General features: G+C 46.9%; 1 protein-coding gene across 4 annotated transcripts; it reads right to left on the bottom strand.

Moving 5' to 3' along the window:
- Window positions 1-11: 11 nt before the first annotated feature.
- Window positions 12-23,792, bottom strand: tox (thymocyte selection-associated high mobility group box). 4 transcript variants are annotated; one of them, XM_086129248.1, is made up of 11 exons: window positions 23,668-23,792; window positions 23,183-23,338; window positions 15,721-15,786; window positions 14,819-14,929; window positions 10,825-11,109; window positions 7,552-7,797; window positions 6,614-6,847; window positions 6,091-6,171; window positions 5,546-6,007; window positions 2,483-2,637; window positions 12-1,545 (listed from the first exon to the last, which is right to left on the bottom strand). In XM_086129248.1, the coding sequence occupies exons 2-11, from the start codon at window positions 23,282-23,284 to the stop codon at window positions 1,509-1,511; spliced, it is 1,779 nt and encodes a 592-aa protein (XP_085985374.1). In that variant the 5' UTR covers window positions 23,285-23,338; window positions 23,668-23,792; the 3' UTR covers window positions 12-1,508. The 4 variants fall into 4 exon arrangements, with proteins under 4 accessions (XP_085985374.1, XP_085985375.1, XP_085985376.1 ...); XM_086129249.1 differs by lacking the exons at window positions 23,183-23,338; window positions 23,668-23,792 and adding an exon at window positions 15,885-17,497; XM_086129250.1 differs by lacking the exons at window positions 23,183-23,338; window positions 23,668-23,792 and adding an exon at window positions 16,324-17,497.
- Window positions 23,793-24,264: the final 472 nt, after the last annotated feature.

Raw genomic sequence — 24,264 nt, 5'->3', positions numbered from 1 at the left:
AACACCAAGAGTTGGGAGTAATGACTGCACGTGAGTGCAGCACTGACTTTATTGTCAAACACATTTTTTTTAGACTCTAAAAATAAGAAAATCTTCATGGTAGTTGCCCAGAGTCCTTTCATCTGCCCCAAAACACATTTAAAAAAAAAAAGATACAAGGTGAGCAAAGAAAGACTTGAACACTAAAAACATAACTTGATTGAAAACATTGAAACACAGCCAACAAAGTAATAGTTTGAGGGTTCATAAATAGCCTCTGTGCACAGAGAAGTCGAGATGACAAAAGAGAGCGCGCTCCTTCTCGATATCAACCACTCCACTTTCTCTCCAGCACGCTCGCTCATGAACGCAAGCACACAAGCACGTACGCATTTTGGGTCCAAACCAATTCTGGAAAACAGACAAGACAGACACATTGGGGAGGAGCCGCCATCATATCAAGTTTTGAATTCAGCAAATAAGTAGGTGACATTTCATCGTATCAAGGACTTAAATACACTTTGTGGTCAACGGGTTATGAGAGCGTCACGACGAGAGAACATCACGGGCTTGTGTGTGCTGTGCTCTTTTTCCTTTGGCTGCAGCGATGGAGGTAAAAAAAAAAACTAACTCAATGGATTTAGAAGGGACAGCATGAACATTTACCTGACAGGATTTTACAAGCGCTCTTAAGGACTTTTTAGAACGGGTAGTCCAGTTCAGATTTAAAAAAAAAAAAAGCAGGTAGATTTATTTTTTATTTGGATGTATTTTTTTGGGGGGGGGGGGGTTGATAAGAATTATATGAGGGCCACGCTGAAAAGAAAAGAAAGAAAAAACAGTCTTAAATGAAACGTGCCAGAATATAAATACTTCATGTTAAGAGAATGAAGTTGGAATGTCACAAGGGCAAAATGGTGCATTCATTATCTTGGAAAATTAACTCCCTATTCTAGTAACATTGTATCAATTTATGACAATGCCATTTTCCTTTTTTTTCTTTTTCTTTTTAAGCGTGATCCTTAATACTGCTTTGTCGCAGTCGGCTAGAATGACCCCTTTGCGAGGGCTCCTGTATGACATTATGTACACCAACCTTCACTCTTCAGAGCCCAGGCCTTAAAAAAGCAAAAAAAAAACTTCCTTTGTGTAACACATCCTTTCATTTCGATTCAATATACACTTAAGGAGGAGATAAAATTGAACCGGTCTAACTAATTTATGTGCAGGAGCAGGGAGGGAGGTGGGGGCGGGGGGGGGGGGGGGGTCTTCCTTTTTTGACCTGTCCTCTCTTTCCTCTAGGACACAGTGATGTGGCGCCATTCGTTGAGTTTCTCATACTTTCTGTCAGCTCTTACTGTACACCATTCTGCGTAAACCGACATTTAGTCAGTACTTTTGTCTTTTTTGGAGGGGGGGGGGGGGCCGCCTCCGCTGCAAGTCCGCTTGAGTGCCTGGCTCCCGTAGAGGTTTGAACGAGGTCTCACCGTACTGTGGCGAAGGACGTTGGGAGTCACTTTGTTCTGAAATTAACTCAGGTACAAAGTTTTATCTCGTTGGGGACCACTGGAGGACAGAAGACAAAATTGGGAAAAACATTTAGCAAAGGCCGAGATGTGACATTCCAAAAGCGCAACTCGGAAAAACGCCAAGTGGAAGGCCACTCCAAGTTGTACTCGCCGCAACACGCCAAAATGACGTCGTGGCAATTCCGGGTCGTCAATGCACCCGACATGTTTTAGAATGTGGGAGGACGACGAAATCGAAATCCACGCAAGCTCTTCCGTGACAACAAATTTGATTCGAAATATTTTCAAAAGAAGCAGCGGCGAATGAATTTCGAGACCATTCCTTTCGCGTGTTGTCAGCCATGTTTGTCGTGTACTTTGGACTGGAACGCTTTCAAATCAAAAGTTCAAAGCGGTATACAGCGTCTATTAGGGTGTCACCAATCAATCGGTCGATATTGGCTCCAATTCACGATGATCGTAATTAGCTGCAGTTTCGCTGACGATATGCTCATATATTCTCATGCAACAGTAAATCCCGTTCAGTGTCCGTTTGTCCGCCAGATGGGCGTGTGCCTTGTCTCCAATGCAATAAATATCTAGGGCGGGGGTCACCAGGTGCGGTCCTCGAGCGTTGTCACTTCATGGCAAAGAAAAACAATGGAGTCCAAGAAATGTGATTTAGGTCCTATCTACGTGCACATTCATAGACGATCGGCGGTGGAAACGCACCAAAATAATTTAGTCGACTAAGGCGGGGGGACATTGATGCGGACGGACTTTTTTTTACAGTTTATGATCGATAGTTTGAAATTAACGGGCCGATGAATCGATTCTCATAATTTTCCCTCTGCCAAATATTGGAATCGGCGTCAGCCTCATAAAACCCATCTCAGTTGATCTTACTTTGCGGCAGTGGGAACGCGACGATTGGCGCACACGCTAAGAAACCGAGGCCCATTTCCCGGCACTTGCAATGTTTCCCGAACACGTACCCGTTGCCGTGGTAATCTCCGCTCCAGTCGAGAGATGGTTGATGGTTGGCCATGTGTCGACTCAGCTGGTGGTAGTCCACCGATGATGACATGACCGCTCCGCTATTCATCAGACCTCCTCCGATCGGCTGATACTCGGGCTGGAGCGAGTAGGCCTGGAAACAAATCGCATCAAAGCGGGGAGTCAACCGGCGTTCAGAGAAACGTCAGCGAGCGCCGGACGCCGAAACTCCGATTGCAAAGGCCGTTCCAGAGTCGATCGAGTGTACGCGTCATCGTGGCGGTAGGTGGATTTGTGGGATTTGAAGAGCAGCCATCAAGTTGAGCGACGACACCGTTTGGAGTGTGTCGCTGACTGCGGGAGGAGGATGACGAGCAGATGAGAAAGGGAGAGGGAGGCGGACGGGAGCCAAGACCTCTTATGGCACCATGCTCCAAGAGTCAAATCAGCCGGTGCCGTGAAGTGTGTGTGTGCGCACGCGCAGATTGAGACAGCAGGCTGAAAGGGAAGTTAATCAGAGTGTTGTGTGTGAAAGAGGAGGACAGCAGGTGGTTGGGTTCTCCCCCTCTCCTTCTCTACCTCACCTATTCATCTTTTGTTGAGCAAATTCTTCTCCTTCACTCTTTCACAAAGACCCCATCTGCCTCTTTTGTCTCTTTACCCCCCCCCCCCCCCCCCGTAACACACACACACACAATTCCCCTCACTCCCCACTCAAAGGAGAAGAAAAAGTTTGGGCCTCTACTAACACATGCACGCACGCGCACACACACACACACACATATATGTATGTATATATAAATCTTCAAATGGGAAAGGGAAGCAAGATGCAGTCAAATGAGAAATACGTTCCAGTCAGTGGCGTTCCGTCAGGGCCAGCAAGGCCTTCTCTGCTGGCCTAAACATTCTCAGAAAAGTAAATTTATTAAATTAACTTTTCTGAGAATAACATAAATTTAATTAGTTACTTTATTTTCATAAATATGTCAACAAAATTATTCTCTGTATTCTTTACATCATATTATTTCCACTTAGTCGAGTGGCTTTCAATGTTATTTTAAATAACATTGAAAAATCGATAAATAACTTATTTATTATGGTAGAGTTTTTAACCAATCATATTTCAGATAGCTTGTGTTGCCAGGTAAACTAAACTTGCTCGGGCCTTCAGCTTAAACAGAGCAGGCCCCTGAGCGCTGAAAATGAACGGGCACAGTCAGCTTGCAATAGCCAATCAGATCACGAGTCTGCGTACCAGGGGCAGCTAGAAGGGCTTACTCATAGGTGTCAAACTCAGGTCCTGGAGGGCCGCTGTCCTGCATGTTTTCCAAGTCTCCCTGTTTGCAACACACCTGATTCAAATGAACAAGTTCAATGTCAGGCTTGCGCAGAGGTTGCTGATGATCTGATCATTTGAATCAGGTGTGTTGCAAAAGGGAGACTTGGAAAACATGCAGGACAGCGGAACCTCCAGGACCTGAGTTTGACACCTATGGTTTACGTCGACACAGGCCCTGCGCGTTCGGTAATTGGATTAGCGCCTGCTAGAGGCAGCTGTTGCTGCATTTTGACCCAAAATGGCCGAAGGAGAAGACGTTGATCTGGTTGCAGGACTACTTTGCACACAATTTTCAAGACGGACCTTCCACTGGATTTACCAATTGAAGTTGTTTTACCCCAGGCAGCAAGGAAACATCAGAGCACGGCTGGGCACTTACAAGCTACGGTGCGTTTAAAAACGTTTGGGGACACTCGCGTAGGTCTGCAGCTCAGTGAACAGGCACTACATTGGTGAGTAAATGAATTTTATTTTACATTTCTTCTTATTTTATTTCATTAGTATTAATGGTCACAAAATAAAATGACAAAGATACAAAAATGTATCAAATAAATCTGCTCACCTGCAATTTATAATGGCGCATTGTAGTCAGCTTCGTGCACTAAAATTCATTCAATCTCAGCTGCTCAACATTTTCAGTTATTTGCTGTTGTATAGCCTATTCTCAAAATGCAAATGATCTGTTAATTTTATTTTCAAAGAATAGTTTGTTTGGCGTCTTATATGAAACTGCGACATTGCGCAATTTATTGGACAGACTTGTTTATGATCACACAGCGTAATTTGGGTGGCATTTTATTTAGTATTTTTTACATCTTTTTATTTTTGACAATATCTGTAAATTTAGTTTCCTGCTCTTAATTGTGAATGCATACTTGATGGTTTTAAATGCTCCTGAAATTAAGTGCTGCCTGACGAGCCTATATTGTGTTAATGTATGTGACGTCACTGAAGGCCTAAGGTTGAAATGCACGGCCCGCCACTGGTTTCAGTCAATCATATTTGCTCATAAAGCTGAAATAAAGTCTTGAGTTTTACAGCGCGAAACAAATGCCATGCAAGAAAACATTTATGGATGCATTGAAGTGAATCGTGTGTCTGCAAACACCATCATTCAAACTTTTTGGGCAACAAGTGCAGAGTTGATTGTGCTTTAAGCAGAATGCAGGCTGATACATGATTGAATGCAAGCAGATTGCAAGCTGACTGTGCTGTTCTCTTGAAAAGAATTGGAGGATGTACAAGAATGTGTGTGGGGGAGGGGGGGTCTGTGGTCCATACTGTGTACGGTTGATGGCCCCAGTTTTTGGGTCATTAAGAGATGGAATGGTTTCAATCTACGAGGCAACCTTGCGACGTGAATAGAAAAAAAAAATTGATTGTGAGTTTTCTCATATTTTCAAGATATGAGAAATATATGCGTGCAGATACATTTTGGTGACAATCGGTCACGATGTTTGGACAGCGCCATTTTATCCTCAATATACATTGAGCAATTCACTGCTGGAAAATGAATTTGGACCGGAGCGTTCCATGTTCAAGCCGTCGAAACGGCGCTTGTCGGCACTCATCGTACAGTTGACAAAGAAAGCATACAGCGGCATCGTCGGTGAGCTCTGATTATTGGGGGACCACCTGAGGCAGCCGAGGTCCTGTCAAGCCCCTGTTTAAACCCCCCCCCCCAAAAAACGACTTTCAAAGGTGTTGATAGGCAGCGACTGACCTGCGTGATGGCCGGAGAGTGCGCCATTCCCAGCGAGTGCGCGCCGAGCTGCTGATGCTGCCGATGTGGGCTGTGCAGCCCCCCCAGGTGAACTTGACCGTGGAGCGGGGGGCTGACCCGGTGGGGCGGGGTGGAGGCTTGCACCACGCCGCCGAGGGACAGCGCCCCCTGGTGAGGCAAACCGGGTCGCGGCACGGTTCCTCCGGAGGACAGGGCGTGAAGCTGGGCGTGGATCTGAGGGTGAGGCGGGGCCAGGTGAGGGTGTCCCAGACCGGGGCTCGGGGGGTGGTGGCTGAGGTTGGACGGGTGAGGGTACGGCATGTAAATGCCCGGGTGGGCGAGCGAGCCGGAGGAAGGCTGCTGGCCCGCGTAGACGGACGGCTTGGATGTGAACATTGAGGCGGAGGAGGAAGGTGACGAGGTAGAGTGCGGCGGCTTCATCTCACACGGATCGTTGTAACTCTGAACAACCAAAGAGACGATCGGTTCACTGTCATGTCCGGAAGGCATCGCAATGTGCGTGAACGTGTGCACTCGTGTGATACCTGAGAGACCAGACTGGCCCTGTAGGCAGCCAATTGTTTCAGATACTCCTTCTTTGCTGTCTCTGTCTTCTTCTTATATACCTTCAGGCACAAACAGAACATTTCATTTTTGACACCACTTGAGCAATGCTTCCACTCAAATCGCTTCACGGATGGAATTGAATTAATAAGCGCGCGTCACATCGGACAGTGACGGAAATATCAGTCGTAGGTGTTCAGGAATATTTTCTCTAGACTGTAATTGTGAATCGTGGGCTCCACGCTGGTCCAATACTGTACTGATGACTTGTCGGGGTTGCGTTCCCTCGAATTGGGCAATCATATACAGTATGCTGGAAGGCTGATCAGCCGGGCTATGAAAATGGGGCCATCTTAGACTTGAAAACTTTTTCAAACGGTGTGTCGTTGGCTTCGCAAAGAAATGTGACCGGAAGCAAAAATGATCCACATTCATATTTTCAAAATAGTACCGTTCGAAAATAGTTTTCGTTCGGGCAGCGGGAGAACCAAAACCAGCAAATACCTGCTTCTGTTCCTCTCCCAGGCCATCCCACATTGAGGCCACAATCTTTGACACCTCCCCAAAGGTGGCGTTGGGATTCTGGGCCTTGATGTTGGCTTGCGTGTCGCGAAAGAACAATGCGTAGGCAGAGACCGGCTTGACCGGCTCATTGGGGTCCTTTCGCTTCTTCTTCTTTGGTGTCTTGGCTTTCTTGGAGATGTCAAACGTCGCCGGGCGTTTCTCACCTCCGTTGCCCTGCCGAAACAAAGGACGACGATGATACGAGCGAAGGAAGCACCCGAGCGACACGAACCATGGGGTTAAAATGCTCGAAACCGGTTCTGGCTGAATGTTGTTGTTTTACACGCACCCAAAAAAAGTTCCGCTCTTGACTGGCTTGATATGAAGTTCTTATGCTGCGCGAGAGAAATGTTGCGTGTGGTGGTCTACACGCAACATTGTTGGTGGTCCAACACCAAATTTTTAACTCCAAGGTGCTGGAAGAATGTGTCCATCTCCTCCCAAATTTGTCATTAAAATGTGAGCAAATAATACTGGCGGGCAATTTGGCGTGTCACACACCCTCCGTAGCTTAAAGTAAGCAGCCGACTTTTCAAGGTGTGGGAGTGAATTTGGAAGAAAAAAAAAAGTCATTTTCCACCTTGCCTGAAGCCAACGTTACCTTCTCATTTTTTCCATCGCGCCCAGGGAGAACAGAGAAAAAAAAGCGGGTAAATATTTTTCCACGCAACTGTGATTGTTTCATTTCCTCAGAATATCAGCAAGAACATGTCGTTTTTCAGTATGAGTCACCCAAAAGGGAGGGAGGGAGCTGATTTACATTGACTTCATGTGCAGGGGGAATGAGGGTCTTATCTCGCGCGCGCACGTCTGCCTGCGCACGCCCACACACATCTGCATTCAAGGAGCCTATAGTGCGAGTGTGTGCGTGTGTTTACCCTAAATCCATCATCGTTGTCGTCCTCATGCGTCGAGCTGGACGGAGACGGCGTGGCCGATTTACTTGCAGGTGGAGATGGGGAATTGTGGGTGACGGACTTGGCGGCGAGTCCCAGCTGGGATTGGTTGATAGTGGACAACTGGCCGGGTTGGTTGATGGGCGCTGGGTTTTTGGGTCCGAGTGCAGCTTCAATGGGCTGTTGGCTGCCAGTAAACCGAGAATCAGAGTTTACCATTTGTTGCATCTGCGTGAACAAGTGACAAAGGATGTTAATTGGAGGACATTGCGAGTTTCCGCTTTGTGGTGTTTTGACATCAACTACCAAAACTTCTCCTTCAACTGTCTCAAGTTTTCTTAAAACCCATTCCAAATGTCATTCAAACAGCACAAAATCACAAGCGCAACTTGTGATTCATTATAAAGCTTCACAATTGCAGTGTGTCGTTATTTCGTGACATTTCGTGCCTGTTTCTCAGGAAACCAAAAGTTACGCGAGCCAACGTCCGCTGCCGTCAGAGATGGTCGTGGATGTCGGTCGATGCCGACGTTGACACTTTCCTCTCGGTACGAATCACCTAATAGCGGATGCGGTCTGGTGTGCCGGCCCCTCTTGAGAACACATTACCGGAACCTGATTACCGGCTGCGGTCTCCGAAGACATATGTGGTCTGTCAGCGCTCGAACAAGCCAGAAAGGCGTCACAGTGATGCATCGGCGAGCCAAAATGTGGAAAATATCTAAGCCGTGGTTTGGTGGCATTTAGTGGCTTCAAACATTGCCGCGAGACACGCTCATTTTATTCCATGGTGAAAAGGATTCTTGTTTGCTGTCAGACGCACACCAAATTCTCTCAAATATGATGTGTATCATATTTTGTGTACCACCAAATGATTTTTGAGTGGCGATCATTTTTAAAATTTTGAGATTCAGGGGCACACAACTGCACAGTGGATGGAAAAATAGTCCATTTGTTCTCAATTTTGCTCTTCGGCCGCGCTCGATCATGTGCGTCTAAATAAGAAGCAACAAAGCGCAGACTTGTTTGTTTTGGGTTCGCTAGGAAGCATTCGGTGGTTTCATCTTAATGGCCATATTCGTACAAGAATCCTTTTTTTTTTTGTTACTGTTACTATATGTGGGATCAGGTTTTTTTCTTTAAAAAAAACCTATATACGTATATATATATATACAGTATATATGCGCAGTTGTTTAATTTTAGTCCCGCAACCAATTAGGTGTATAGTCTACTTAAAAAAATGAATCTGGATCCAGATGATTTCATTTCATGATGCAACCACTTAACGAAATAAAACTGAGTTAACTCAAGAAAGAAAGAAAAAAGCAGTGGAACAAAATGCCCTTGAGCTTCTACTACCGGTAATTTGCAGGTCAGCATCTTACATCGGCGCTCTGCTGCCATAGTTTACTGTATGTGAGTTGAAATGTGAGGTCATTTGGTGATGCGCTTTGTACTTCACAGCACACTTTTCTCCGAATCATCATAAATATGCCAAAATCTCCCAAAAGAGCGGCTGCAATCTCAATATGAACGAGCTTGCCTTAGCTCTATAGGAAACACACACACACACAGACGATGACTTGAATCTCTATAGCGCTCTCTCCACCCGATGAGGCTGAGCCAGGCATAGTTGCCAGGCAACCATAAATCATGGACTGGCAGTAAATGTATAGTAGCACGGGGATGTAAAGAGGGGAATAAATAAATAAATAAGAGAAAGACGGAAAAAAAGGAAGGCACTGAGATCAACAGTCATGGAAAAAAAAAGTTTCAGGCCAACCAAACAGCAGATGAGAGATTGGTGGCACCGAAATGCAAATCAAAAATCAAAGAAAGAAGAGAAAAGGTGATCTCATGGCCTAAATCAAGATTAAGAAGAATGAGCAACAACTGAGGAGTTCAACATTTAGATCCTCACTTTGCTGAAGTCTCCTAAGATTTTCGGAGTTATAAAAATCTCGGGTGAGAATTATTGCGCTACAATATCATGCCGATTCTGCCCATATCATCGACCGGTTCTTCTATTTCAGTTGTAGGAACTGAGATAGCAAGCAGAGATGGAAAGTCGAAAAGTGAGAACGTTTCCTTTTTGCTAAGCTGGTCGAAACGGTTTGACAAAGCGGCGCACGCGCATGCCTCGCTCAGCGCCCAAAAAAACCCCAGTTGCCGTGAGAGCTAAACACACATGGTCAAAATCAGCCATTTCACATGAGTCTAAAATACATATTGTCCAAATTCAAAATCAACTTTTCCTCCAATGAGGTCGTGTGGCACCCTCCAAATATTTTCTTTGGTCTCATCGCTTCTCCAACAGAACTCATGAGTAGCAACATTCATCGCAGACTAAAATGAGTTTGTTTCGGGTTTCGTGGCGAATAAATCAATCCTGATAAAAACAACAATAGTCAGGACAATAACAGCAAGAATGAGCTCCTAGATTGACAAAATGCCTTCCACAATCCCATCAAACAAATACAAAAGAGCAAAATTAAACATGGATCTTCAAGAGTGATGAGGGCTGCCGCAGCTCGCCGAAAGGGGATTAGGAGGCAGCAAGCACTCAAAGAATAAAAGTGCTACACTGTCCTTTGAAATGATGCATCCATCCATCAATCCATTTTCTACCTGCTTGTCCATTTCAGGGTCGCCGAAGTTTTGAAACATATTGCGAGTCATGGAGGGGGCACGGCGCTCAAGCCGAGTAAATTCCCGTTGATTTCCATCGCCCTTTGGATCGCAAACCGTCTCGAAGGGCTTCACGTGCCCACAGTTGACAAATATTAAAAATCAGAACCCCCCAAGAGGGCGAGGAACAACTCCAAAAACCCCATCAAGGGAAAAAAAGAAAAACCTTGAGAAGGGGCCGCAAATGGGAGAATCCCCCTCCCAGCGCGAGCGGGCCGCAATGGATGCCCAGCGGACGACCGGTGAGCACACGGGCCTCATGGTGCTGAGGTGCAGGGTTCTGGCCTTCCTGAGTGGAGTTTGCATGTTCTCTCCCCGGGTACTCCGGTTTCCTCCCACGTTCCAAAGCATGCATGACAGGCTCACAGAACACTCGAAATTGTCCCGAGGGGTGATTGTGAGCGCGGACGGTTGTTGGTCTATGTGTGCCCTGCGATGGGCGGGCAACCGGTTCAGGGTGTGCCCCGCCTGCTGCCCCCGAAGACGGCTGGGATAGGGACTTTCAGAAAATGGATGGCTTGAAACACAAAGGTGGTTTTTAATTGTGAATTCTTTGGCGCCACTCACCACAGAGAGCGTACTGGTCATGGCTGCCCCGTCTGGGCTGAACGTCCCCCCATCTTGGTTCAAGACGGGCGCCCCATCCTGACCGGCGGGCATCGCGGCCAGATTCATCCCCTGCATGCGGTAGGGGTGGTGCGGAGCTGAGCCGTTGTCGCCATCCAGCGGGGGGTAGGCTCCGCCGGAGGAATTGTGGGGCGGATGAGGGGGCAGCATGTGCTCTGGCGCTGTAGGGGGGGTGATGGGTGGAATGTTGAAGTCTTCATCACCCAAACCGGCCACTGAGTAGGACTGAAGACAAGAAGATTTGAGAGACCGTGAAAATCTGTCATCTTCATCCTACAAATACTATTCCATCCGCTCACTAATGGTCGGACAATCCACATTGCGACATTGCCACCACCTCGGTCCTCAAGCATAACACGGCATGGAAGTGACGCGACGCAAAGCACAAACATCCTTTTTAGTGACATTAATACATACGTACATTACATATACATACGACCGCCTATTCATGAGCCTCGGCCATATGCTGACATCGGTCGGGAATTCCTTCGGTCGCAGGAATTCGGACGTGACGATTCAGGCAAGCACAAAGCCGCTGAGTCGCATCAGCTGTTTGTCGGGCATGCGAGGAAACCTTCTCTCTTGTGCATCAACATGAAACAACAGGGCTGCCCATGGGGCTGTTTTGTTGTCGTTGTTTTTTTAAAAATTATTAATTTTAGAAAAAAAACGCAAAATATTGGAAGCCGCAAAACTTGAAGTGGCGAGGGATCACCGCACGCGTTGCGATTGTAACAGTGTGTTCAACCCTGAATCTTGCTGCTTTTGTTTTTTGTCTCCCTTCCTTTCTGCCAGTAATTAGCACCCACGTTTTAGCCACCCTTGAATCAAAGTCAAGCAAACAATCACCCTCATTTTCTATGTAGAAAGCCAGTTCCTCACGAGGGAATAGCTTGTCGCTAAAAAGAAAATCCATTTGAGTTGTGACATGCCGAAGGAGGAGGGCTCTCCGTGCTTAACTATTCCGAGAGCGACGACGCGAGTGAAATGGAGGGTGAGGGAATGGCGCGAGAGAAGAGTGAGAGACACGAGGGCTCAAAGAAAGAGGCGGCGTTGCAGAAGCCCTCTCATACTAATCTGACAGACGAGATCTTTTATAGAGAGTGACAGCTTTTCTGCTTGGCTAGCCACACCGGTCTCTCCCTCTCGGACTCTTTTGCTCCTCATCGCTCAGCATCCTTCTCCTTCCGGCCCTCGTTGGCTCACTTGCTCTTCTAATCTCATCCGTGATTTCTCTTTCATCTCTCTCGCGCTTTGGCCGAGCCAAAATGCGACGCCGACTGCCGAGTTGCATGACTTGCGAGTCGTCGGCCGTATGATGGATATGCTTACTGTGTTAGAAACGGTCACGGCGGGAAGATGAGATTTCTCAGTTGACGATGAAAGCCGAGAGCCACGCACGCATTCACAAAAAAAAATTTAAAAAGGAAGAAAGAAACAAAATCACAAATGTCAACGGTATGTGGAGAGCAGAAGCCCATATGGGGCAACCCGCATTTGGATACTGGAGTGCTGGTTCTCAAGGAGGCAGTCCCACCTCATCACAAGGAAGTCGAACGCTGTGACTTTTCTCCCAGCCAATCAGTGCACTAAAATCCTTCCCGCGTGCAACCTCGAATGTCAAACACAATGGGGAGGCTCTGTTCTGGGAGCCTGGTTGATTGCCGATTGTTTAATGATAACAAAAAAAAAAAAAAAAAACTTTTTTTTTTTAACATTCTGAAAGTAGACTTTGCAGTCTTTTCAAAACTCACACTTTTTGTCATATCTAAGCTAAGACTGTCTCTATGACCTGACGGTAGAATAATAATAATAATAATACATTTTACTTGTGGGCGCCTTAAATGCTCTTTTGAAAAATCGTCCCTCTCTGGCCTCATGCCTCAAATTTCATTTTTAATTATTATTTCTTCAACTTGTCACTCCGCGACTACTCAGTCGTTTCATAAGCAAACTTTCACTCGCGCTCAGTCCTGGCTACGGCACACCTCCCCGGGGCGCTGATGGTTTGCTTGGGGGCTCTTTACTATTGCAGTGCAGTGTACACTGGTACCAAAAAAAAAAAAAGAAAAGAATTGGGACCATTTGGCAGGCTCGCGGTCGATTGCGATCGACGTATCTGGCTCCCCCGGGGTACAAGGTGGAAAAGGGCCTGACCCCCGTGGGGTGAACACAGCTTTTACTTTGGCAGTTCAGCGTCAAGCATCACCGAGAACGGCGACACGTCGAGTTCTCCGGGACGGTGATGGCCACGGTTTTGACGCTCACGTAGGACTCGTTCCTAAATTTGTCACTCGTCCGTTCAGCTATCAAGAGTCCTAGTGGACTCTTTTCACTCTGAGCTGGAAAGCCCGGTGACGCGGGTCAGCCGGTCCGTCCGAAGCAACAAATCTGGCCCTAATGGAGTTTTAAAAACTACCGGAGCTGAATAAATTACTCGTTTTGTCCGTCTGTCGCGTTTGTTCCATCACTTCTTCATGTTGTGCATAAATTAGCGCCCCTTGCGTCTCTCCTCTCGCATTCATTCGGACACAAAAGCCTGCGCCGGGAGCTTCTCCAAAGACTAATGTAGTCAGGATTAAGTCCTTTTTTGTTGATGTCGTGTCCCCATTCTTGGCTCATTTCGGCCAACCGCATGTCTTCAACAATTTCCAAATGCCGCGTTTTCTCTCTTTTGGCCACCTGCACCCAACTGCCTTCTTCGCAACGTTTTAGACGCGATCATGCGAATGTTGACTTTTAAAAGAGTGAAATAAAAAGTGTCCATCTGATTTTGTCGCCGTGTGTCGTCCTCGAGGGCGTACGCTTGATTCGTAAGTGATGGTAAAGGCTGATTAGCCCCAGGGCGGACCTCAAAGTATCCTTTGAAGCTCAACCAAATTGTTTGCGAACAGAGGCGCGTTTGATCGGATCCTGATCGACATTTCTTTCATTCTATCGTCGACAGCGTTCTCTGCTGTCAAATCAGTTGTTTGAGGTAAACTAGGGGCTGAAAACGGGAAACTCATGAGAGCTTGCAGGAGGGAAGAAACTAAAAAACCGCTAGCGATGTTCAGGCTGTGACATCAAGTCAACAGATAGGCCACAACACGTCAACAAACAAGCGACAACAAGAACTGAGGGCAGTCGGCATGCTGCCTTTCTTTCTTTCTTTCTTGGCATTATTTTCTGCAAGGCCCCGTTCTTGAAATTATTCCTGTTGTGATTTTCAGTGGCATGCCAGTTTCGCCAATTTCTTTTTGGGCAACGAAACGCTGCGGACGGTAGCTCAACGCTTGGTTATTTTGGTACCCTTTGCAACTTTTGACATGTGCAACCATGTGATTTGAACAGGAGAGGAGCGCTCGGAGAAAAGCGGGCCTCAGACAAAGTGATGCCGGGGTTGTTTTGGAAAGAGCGAGAGAATCAACAAAAAACGCTTTGCTATAAAATACAGTCGTAGTAGGAGTAGTGACCCTCCACACGGGAAGGCCGGAGCCAGGATCCAACCCCGCACCTTTGCACCACGAGGCCCACGTGCTAACCGCTCAAACAAAACCTGAAACCCACCCTCAAATAACCACATCAGCAGAGCGTGGTCCCGAAAAACAAATCCAATTCCGAAGTCAAGGCACCGCCATTCGCAGCTTTGACAAACACGCCACACCTCAACTCCAACGTTGTGCTTGCATCGAGTGTTTTATAATGAGAGAGACTTTTTTTTCCTTTCAACTACTTTAGGAGCCATTGAGCTCATTTCGAAGTATTCTGTACACTCAATGGATTTGCATGTGAATTTGCGACGTGTTTCTGATGTCAAAATGGAAGGATTCAAACATTCGCTTTAACAACTCCTTATACGGAGACAATCACAAGCGCTTGTCTGAATACAAAGTTATTATCAAATATGTTATGATACCGGTTTGTGAGTCTGTGTGTTTAGCGGTCCACTCACCCAAGGCAGACGGTGTGTGTTGGCAATGTGCGCGTCCCTCCGCCAGTGCTGCGAGGAAGGGTTGGAATGCGTTGCCTTGCTCAGGGGCTGAGGGGGCTGTGGCGCACGAAACTGTTGGAAGCACAGAGACAAGAAAAAGAAAAAAGGGGGATTCAGATGAGGCCTGACGAAGGCCAAAGGTCAAACAAAAACACAAAGAAGTAGATATATGTAGATATATAGATATATCTACATATACACAGTATATATAGAGTAGAGGAGCGACTCTGTTGTCATCTCCCAGCCGCAGCTAGAAGAGCTGATTTTGCAGCTTATGGCGGCCTTTGAGTCAAGTGGAACCCCCGGCCGGCTCTCATAAAACTCATTCAGGGCTTGCAGCTGCTTATTTGGGCAAACGACTCAAGAAATAATAAATGTACAAAGCATTGGAAAGTGACTTCAAAAAAATTTTTTCCCATTGAAGAATGCACTCTGAGGTGCAGCGATGCTTTCCTTCCTCAGGCTGGATTGCGGATGTATGCGCATGTACTACCGCCGTCTTCTTTTTGTTGTCAATATATTCGACGACAACAACAAAAATGAGCAAATGAGCACATTGAAAAAAAAAATGCAAGCAATACAATTTCCCTCATGTTTTTGAGATTATAGGGTGAGGGCGCCACCTGGGTACGAGTGTGGATAGAATGGGTGGCAAAAACCAGGATGTCGCAGGGCAGAATCATATTGGAGGAAAAAAAAAACCAACAAAGTCGACGAGCAACATGAGCTTTGCTCTTGATGTCTGTGCTCGTCTTTCATTGACGCTTTTGGTTTGCAATGTCCATAACATATCTTTGAATTTTTCTGTACTCTTTGGTTTGGTAGCTAGGCAAATACAAAAGGAGCATGAAAGAAAAACTAACCTGGTCATTTGCGCCATAGTCAAGGCCCGTTTCTTGCATATTCAGGAACATGGCGTCGCCTTCCAACTGGAGAGAAGACGAACGAAAAGCGAGAACGTCACGATTCATGTGAACCGTTTCACTAGCCAAAGGGAAAAGACGATGTTTCTTCCAAATACACAAACCTGATGAGATTACGAGAAATGAAGCTCTATGAAACCGCACCAGTCACATTTCAATGCTGCATTTGCTTCCTTATTTTCCCTTTTTGACCGCATCGATTTGGCATGTTACCGTGGCAGCCACTGTAGCACACAATATTCAAATACTGGATGCTTTCCTCCACACCTAATTATTGTTTTGGTTGTCAAACAGACACGTGGGTCCTTCGTTTGAACAGGTGCGGAGAAGTAAAACAATCTGATGCGCAGGCTCACGAGCGCGCACAAAAACACGCACGCGCGCACACACAGGTAGACAGGTATAACTGCCCCCTCCGTTTGCCAGCTGCCTGGTGTTATGCAAATGGCGTGTCGGTTTACAGAGCCAACAGAAAGCCAAAAGACGATCGTGATAAGGCACGCACACAAACAAGAAAGGTGACTTGCGTCGGAAAATGACAACCTGCCCAAAGAACGATGACTCGAAAGCAGAAAAGGAAATGTTGAATTTCCGGAGGTATCGGCTCCATGTGGGTCGCGGTAGAAACAAAGTCAAAGTCCGAGTAAGCAAAGTGAGTGGCCCCCACCTCCCCCCAGAATTTTGGGAGCAGGTGTTTTCAGCTGCCGGGTGACTGTTGACAAGGCTGCATTCAAACGTGAACAATCCTCACGGCGACGAGCTCAGATTTCTCAACACTATCAAGTGGTTTTAGAATCGATCATTCTGATTCCACCGATTCGTCGAATCATCGGATAACACAACACAAAATAGACGCAGGTGAACTAACAAACGGTAGTCGTAATTGTGGGGGAAAGAATTGCAAATCGACCAAATTGTTAACGTTGTCTGACATGGCTTGAAAGTCCATCAAGTGCCAGGAAAGGGCAAAGAGGAGCATTTGATCTTCAGGTTTGAATTCACAGATCCAATTGGAATGAATTTCTCTCTCTTACTTTTCTTTTGCGACTGAAACGTGACGGTGGAAAGGGACGGAGGTTTGTGTGTGTGTGTGTGTGTGTCTCTCTCTCTCTCTCTGCCTTCATGCCAACCTCTCCTCATCCATGTGTGCGCGTGTGTGGGAAAGCAAAGGTTTGAATAACAAGCAGCCAGTTAAGTGGGTCAGGGTCGGAGTGAAGGGGGGAGGGAAGGGGGAGAAAGGTGGAGAGAGACTATTAGGATGACGGAGAAGGACAATGGAAAACGGAGAAGCTTTCGACAGCCGAAACATACACTAGCTAAAGGCTTGGATGGGGAGAGCGGCGAAAAACACCGGCTTGGAGTCAAGCAGCAAAATTCCAAAAGAAAGCAGCTCAATTCTTTTTATTCCCTTTCGCTTGAAACCACAAACCCGGTTCGGTTTTCACCTTGTCTTTCCAAACAGATGTCACCTTACAGCGAAAAGTGTCCCCCCCCCCCCAGTCAAGCCTAATTGTTTGTTTTTGCCGCTGCAGAGCAGCGTCCGGGAATCAAAGCCGCGTCTTACATATGGATGGACGTGAAAATAGCCCGAGCCCACCGTTTAACCCTCAAGGGGTTTGTCTGAATTTATTGGGCCGGTCTGGATTGCGTACATGTCGGTTTACTCCAAAGTGCATTAAGAGAACATAAATCAACTTAGCATAGGCAGAGATGGCCGACTGCCTGTGTGTGAGAGAGAGAGAGAGAGAGAGAGAGAGAGAGAGAGAGAGAGAGAGAGATTCGCACAGCTGTGATAGGTCAGCTCTCCATTTTATGTTTATCAGTCTTGTCACCATGGCAACAATATAAACACTTTTTTTTTTTTTTTTGCTCAACCCAATTCGCCGTCACTGTGAGCAGAGTGTGTGTAATTTCGATGTGCTCTTCGGATGTCACTTGAGTGTTTATCCTTTAATGTGTGCGGGTGGAAAACGGACAAATCCTGAAACAGCTGTTTGGTCACGGCCCTTACACGGCCGTTGCGATTATTTCTCAGATAAATTCAGCCGGGGGGGATCAAATAAATGAGAATGTTTGTAAGGCTTATGAGCTTGTGAGAACACATCAGCCTTGCTTTTGATGTTTTTCTGACAGTCTTTCAAGAGAGTTCACCTTTCTTTGATAGGTTGGATTTGCAACAAACACAGATGCAACTTTTTGGGGGGGTCGGGGGGTGGGGGGAACCTTGCTGGTACCCACTTGGGCCCTGTTTTCAGGACTGTGTAACAGTATCGCTTGGAGAAGGTGCCGTGAACCCTTTTTCCAAAATTGCTGCGCATGCCTGATGTGGAGGTGGTCACGATCTTGTCCACAGTCGAGTCTCCGGGATTGAAATATGGTGAGCGCGGTGGCTGGCGGCCATTGGGAATTGCCTTCATTCCGGTACATTTGCGGCCATCACCGCCGCCATTCGCTCTGTCCGTCACAACGATCTTTCGTTGTTGGCAAACGTCATTACACGGGGAAAAAAGAGATTTGCCGGAGGGGTTTCCCCAAGAAATGATGCAAATCTTTTGCCCTTCGTGCCGCACGCGCATGCCGTCCGCACACTCGCCCACGACAATTCACCGCTGATTGCGTTACATGATTTGATTGCAATGTGTTTGTTTTGGAAATGAAATTGGGATAATTAGTCTGTTCTGGCAGCTCTGCATCTCCCCCCAACTGTTGCCTTTGGCATAGCCCCCCCCCCCCTCTTCACCGCTGCGTCTCCGCATCCGCGTGCTTCAGCTAAGTCAGGCCTTTTTTCGCCGTGCCGACGAACAGGCGACGGGGCTCGGTGTCACACCGTCATCAATGCGCATTTGTAGTGTGGGCGGAGGGGGTCGGGGAGGGGTGAATGCTTCCGAGCAAAAATCTCCGCCAACGAGGACAGACGACTTGTAAGTTAGATTGCACTCTGAGGGTTTGTGATCAAGACCAAAATAATACGTGGACTTGGCATTGACAACAGCTGCGACCGAACATTTCCTCCAATCGGCCTCCATTTTAATAAACGCCATGTGCAGGTGCTGCGGTCCACTTGAACAGATGAGCACTGCACAAAACTTGCTTTTTACCCCGGTGAAAATAACCGGGAACACGATTGACGGCTCAATATTGGTAAAACAGCGCGGGTGCGCTCCGGCGTACCAACTGGCATCTCCAGATTTTTGTGTCGACGCAAGCCTCGATGCACTTGTCAGTCTCCCCTGACTTTTGAAATCCATTGCCAAGGTTTCAGTCACCCTATTTCCATTCTCCACTTGATTGACCTTTCACAAGGATTTTACTCATACGGTCGTTGCGCGTCGACGCCGGGCCGCCACGCCACAAACGACTTCTAAAATGGTGGCGTTTTCATGCGTGGAGCTCACGGCTTCTTTTTTGCATGGGCTCTCTCATCCACTCATAGCTCACATGCGCTTGACTCGCTTCTCCGCTCAGGCCGCCGGTTCGGCGAATGACGAAAATGTGCATGTTTTTTTTAGATCTCAATTTCATGTGTTTACAACCAAGGTAACAGAGGGAGGAAATTGAATTTTTGTTATCCTGGACACTAACTTTCATTCAGTGGGATTTGAAAAGTTTCTCCTGTTCATTCACCATTAACTGATCAGTCCCAAAGATATCGCGAAAATGTGAAAAAGGCTCATTTTGCAACGTTAGGCACCAGGAGAAATTGCCGGACACGCTGCCAAAAAGTCGGGGCTTCCTCTTTGGCCCGTGCCTCTCATCATATTTCATGGCTTGAATGAATCGGAAACGCCGCAATCCGGCACGCGGGTCAGGCGAGTCTGCTCTTGCCGAAGGCACTTGGTTCCCGACTTTGGCGACGTTCATCGGTGATCCCGCACCCAAAATAAAAGGAAGACATTTTTGACATCTCCATTTTCCTCGGAACTCACTCAAAAGTATTCCGATGAAAAGATTTCCTGTGCGCACCCACAACGTGATACTTCAAATAGTTCCCGTACGATTATCCCGCAACAGTCCACTTCTCGTTATCCTTCACGCAAAGAATTATCGCTTACGTATATATGAAGGAAACCAAAGATCACACCGTGCCGGTTTTGCATTGATGCTTATCTCAGGTCGAAGAGCCTCTCGTCATCTCATGCGGAACGCTCGAAGAATGTCAAATATTGCCGAGCCATCTCAGGAAGTCCAAACAATGTCCGGAGAAACGGGACCGCCGTTGCCCTTTCACACATGTAGCACACAGGAAATTGCCTCCATCAGATGTTTTCGCATGGATTGCGACCGCTCTGTTTACTTGATGGAGAAGGAGCAAAAAAATAAATAAAAATAGGCGGAGTCCGAGCCCTGTTCAGTCCGTCGAAATAAATCAAATGCATTGTAGTAGCCGATTCAAAGAGATAGCGACCTTCTTGAAGCAGAAAAAAAAATAAAATCTCCGGTGGCATTGCACTGTTGCAGATTCAAATCTATGCCAAAAATGAAACACTTTAAGGCCGAATGACTGTACGCATCGGTTTCAAAACAGTTTTTCCCAATGGGAACGTTAGCGCACGTCAAATTGACAATTTAAAGGAAAATGGAATAGATTTGATATCACTTGCATTGGAAAGTTATCCATTTGGTTACTATACTGCCGTCTGCAGAGAGCATTGTCTCAAACCTAGGACCGGCGGGCCGAATCCGGCCCATCCGCCCAGGGATCAATCGGCTATTAAAAAAAAAAAAAAAAAGATAAAGAATGAACTTGCTTTCATTTTCTTTCACATCTGCAGTTCCTATATTGTCGGCTAGGGGGCGCTTTGTTTTAGTGAGCCCAGATAACATGAAAACAACGCTGCGGCAGAACAAACAGCAGGCAGTAGCATTGAACGATGGCATCCGGAAGCGGCATTTGATTCCAACGCGTGATGCACTTTTTCGGTTGGCCCCCGCACCCTCACCGGCGAAACGCCATGTCTTTGCACACCAAGGAACATAAATAAAACAAAGCTACGCTCAAAGCTCCCACGCAAGCGCTTGGGTGAGATTTTGTGAAATGGGCTGCCACTAGGGACATGACGCCCAACCTTGTTCCGTTTGTGCTTCAGGGGCAAATGCTCAGCAAGACGAGGCATTGCTGCGAAAGTTCTTCATTCGTTCCGATTTCTTCCCGGGTGTTGAGAGATGAGTTTTATTTGCGTTCCACAAGGCTGTGACTAAATGTTTTGCGACATCGTTACGATCACTGCATGCTTAACGCACTTCAATCCATGTCAAACTGAGTAAAAGTGTGGTTGCAATTGCACTTGTTAGTTTTAGTTTTTACGTTGTTCATCAGATATTAGGTCAGTGGAACTGCATTTTGGATCAAGATTTTCATAAGTGACTTCATTTTTGCGGGGGCATGACTACAAAGGAGGAAAAAAAAGTGGTCTTATTGTTGGTTCTGTGTCATTTTGCAATTAGTTTGCTGTTACTTCTCCGTCTGTCCGCCTTCAATTTTTTGAACTAATCTTGTCAAATGTCTTTTTTCGTATTTGGGCCGTCGTTTGGACACCCCTGCTGTATCAGAGGGCAACCTGCTTTTTTTTTTTTCCCCTCTGAAACTAGAGGTTGAACTGCGGAAGCGGGATGGAAAGTCTGCTCGGTCCACTCGTTAGTTTGACACTGCACATGTGGTCATCTCAATGAGAAGTTGAAGTTTGCGGTGCGTGTGCAGCCTCGGCTTCGGCTAGGCTGTCACGGTTCGTAATCGCGGGCGGGATACCGAGCGGATTCTTCTCATTGTGCTGGCGATTGTCTCCGCTCAAATGGCGATGGAAAATCTGCCTCTGCGCCTTTATGTTGCCACATGTGGAGGACACGCCTCTCTTTTCTTTTTCTTTTTGAATAGCGCCACTTTCTTTTCGCTTTGGTCCCCTCCGATTTGCTTTCTTATTCTTCTGACTTTTCCCCTCTTCCTGTCTCACCGCCTCCGTGCCTGGCTGTGCTTTTCCTGTCTCTCGCCCTCCTCTATATTCTCTTGCTCACTGCCCCCCCCCTACACAGTAATATGATCTCGTCTATCAGACCGACAGAGCCATGAATCAAAAGACACGGGGAGAGAAATATAGTACAAACCTCAGCGGCCCCACCCCCCACTACAACCACACTCATCTGCAACATCCCTACCCCCAACAACCCTCTCTCTCTCTCTCTCTCTCTCTCTTTTTCTCCATTCCCTGCCCCCAACCACACAGCCCGCTCTCCATCCACAGCCTCGATCTTCCATCTCTATCTTTTCTCAAACAAACACTCGGGGCACGACGGCATACCTTGGCGCATGCAACCAAATGCACGAGAGCAGCAGGTTCCAAGTGTCCATGGCCAACATCCGAGACGCTAACAACAATAGTGTGGCATTTTCGTAGAATGCCCCCGTCTCCGGGTCAGAGGTCGAGAGGGGCCAAAGTACGGTTGCCGTGTACCGATCAAGGGCAGCCTCCGGTTTGTCCTTTGCATCGCCTTCGTTCCGCCATGCCTCTCTTGAGGTGCGTACATGTAAGAGTGCGACCGTACAACTTGAACAGATGCTCCACTTGGCCCCTCTATCTGAAACCTCAGCGGAGGCACCTCGGACGATGCTCGCCTGCTATTTCAGAGCCGAACTAGTCGCACGTTCATCTTGGAGAGCAGAAGCGAGTCACTTTATTTGTCAAGCCAGAAATAAAACACTGCGGCCGACTTGAGCTTCCTCAATCCCAAAGTGACTTGCGATAAGGGATTACCATAAATTATATCCTGATGAATTTAATACGGGGGCATTACAAGATGATGTTTGTTTTCCTCCTGCAAAGAGGTCGTTTCTCCTCCCTTAAGACAACCACGGTATTTATCATGGAAATGAAGCGCAGACGACAAACAAAGTTGACACGACTTATTTGGGGCTGTATGCAGTTATGGATGGATGGATATCCAGTACAGGCATTTTCTTTTGCAGCCTGGAAAACCTTGACAGGACTCTTCGGTGAAATTACAAAATTGCAACTCGGCCAGCCACAGGTTCCTACCCCTAATCCTTTATCTTGCCCAGGAGGGAGGAAGAGCTTCTCAGACTACAAAGTTAACCAAGTATCAAGAAATTCCCCCGAAAATGATATGCTCAAAAATCACATTCGTTGCCTTCAAATGACATGGGTGAGAAAACAACCAACCAACAAAATCACAGTTTGACATCAATAGACCGCTGTAGCAGTCACGGCCATAATTAACTTCAGGTTAATAAAGCAATTCATTTACCATTTAATTGGCAAGGCAGATGAATACCCTTACAGTTAATTAAAGTGTGTGTGTGTGGGGGGGGGGGGGGGGGGGACACAAAGGTGACTCTCCTCTGCCAGACAATGAGCACAACACGAGAAGGTTGCTGCTCTGCGTCCCCTACCTTGGTCCCGAAGGCCGGCTCCAGGTAGGAGAGCTGCCCGAGTCGGCCGTGCTCCGACGCGGTCAGGGGTTGAGGAGGAGGCGGGTAAACTGTCACATCCATGGCCCGATATACATCCGCTTCCTCCGCTGTTCTATTCTTCTGGTTGCTTTCTTCCTTTAGCAAAATATAAAATAAAAAATAAAAATAACCATAAACTAATGATCGTTTTGCTCTGTTCTTTGACAAAGTTGGGAGGTCCCTGAGCAACCGTAAGCAGAAACATCCACGAGAGTCTCCGGGAAGGCAACGTCACTCGCGGGGATTTGCGAGGTTTGGGGAAATGAAGGCGAAAAGGCGGCTTTATAGGATCCCGCAAGTTTTGGAACAAGGGCTTCTCTCCACGCCGGTTTTCATGCTCCAATGACTCCCCGAACTTTCAAGTCGACACGAGTCTTCGTTGACAATGAATGAATTGAAAACTATTTTTAACCGGGTTAACTCACTGTAAGACGCGTCTCCGCCTGTCTGCGTGACGGTCGCGGTGTTTTGAGATGCGACTGTAACAGTTTGAATGCTGTGCTCTTGCTCTTGCTGCTGCTGCTGCTGCTGCTGGCGCGCGCTGCTTGGAGCTCCGCTACTTGGCCAAGCACTCATACAAAGAGAGCGCTGGCATCAAGCTAACATGGGCTAGCATAAACGGATGCGGAAAATATTTTGTTTTTAACAAAATAAGAGCGAACGACACCATTTTGTTTGGACCAAAACAAGGACAACTTTTCAGCACAGTTTCTCAGCAAACCTTTTGATCATCGATTCGGTCAAATATAGATCGGATTCACAACCGATGGACGAACCGTGAATTAGACTGAACCCACAAAATAATGCAGGAAGAGTAGCGGTGGCAAGCTGTCGGAGCCTGCCAGGTCTAAATCCTCTCAAAAACCACATGTAGGTTTACAACATAAATTACTTTTGTTTCATGAAATTCAGTTCATTTATACCCGACACTTTTCTTTCTTTATTTGCTCAATTTTGTTTTGTTACTGTTCTATCAGGGACCACTTCTGACAGCAGCACCTCACCTGCCACAAAACCTTCAT

Source organism: Hippocampus guttulatus, chromosome 14, assembly GCF_054856545.1.
Source record: "Hippocampus guttulatus isolate MCC_2025c chromosome 14, RoL_Hgut_1.0, whole genome shotgun sequence".
Classification (NCBI taxonomy): Eukaryota; Metazoa; Chordata; class Actinopteri; order Syngnathiformes; family Syngnathidae; genus Hippocampus; species Hippocampus guttulatus.
The sequence above is the reverse complement of the archived record's forward strand: the minus strand, read 5'-3'. Positions and strand labels throughout refer to the sequence as shown.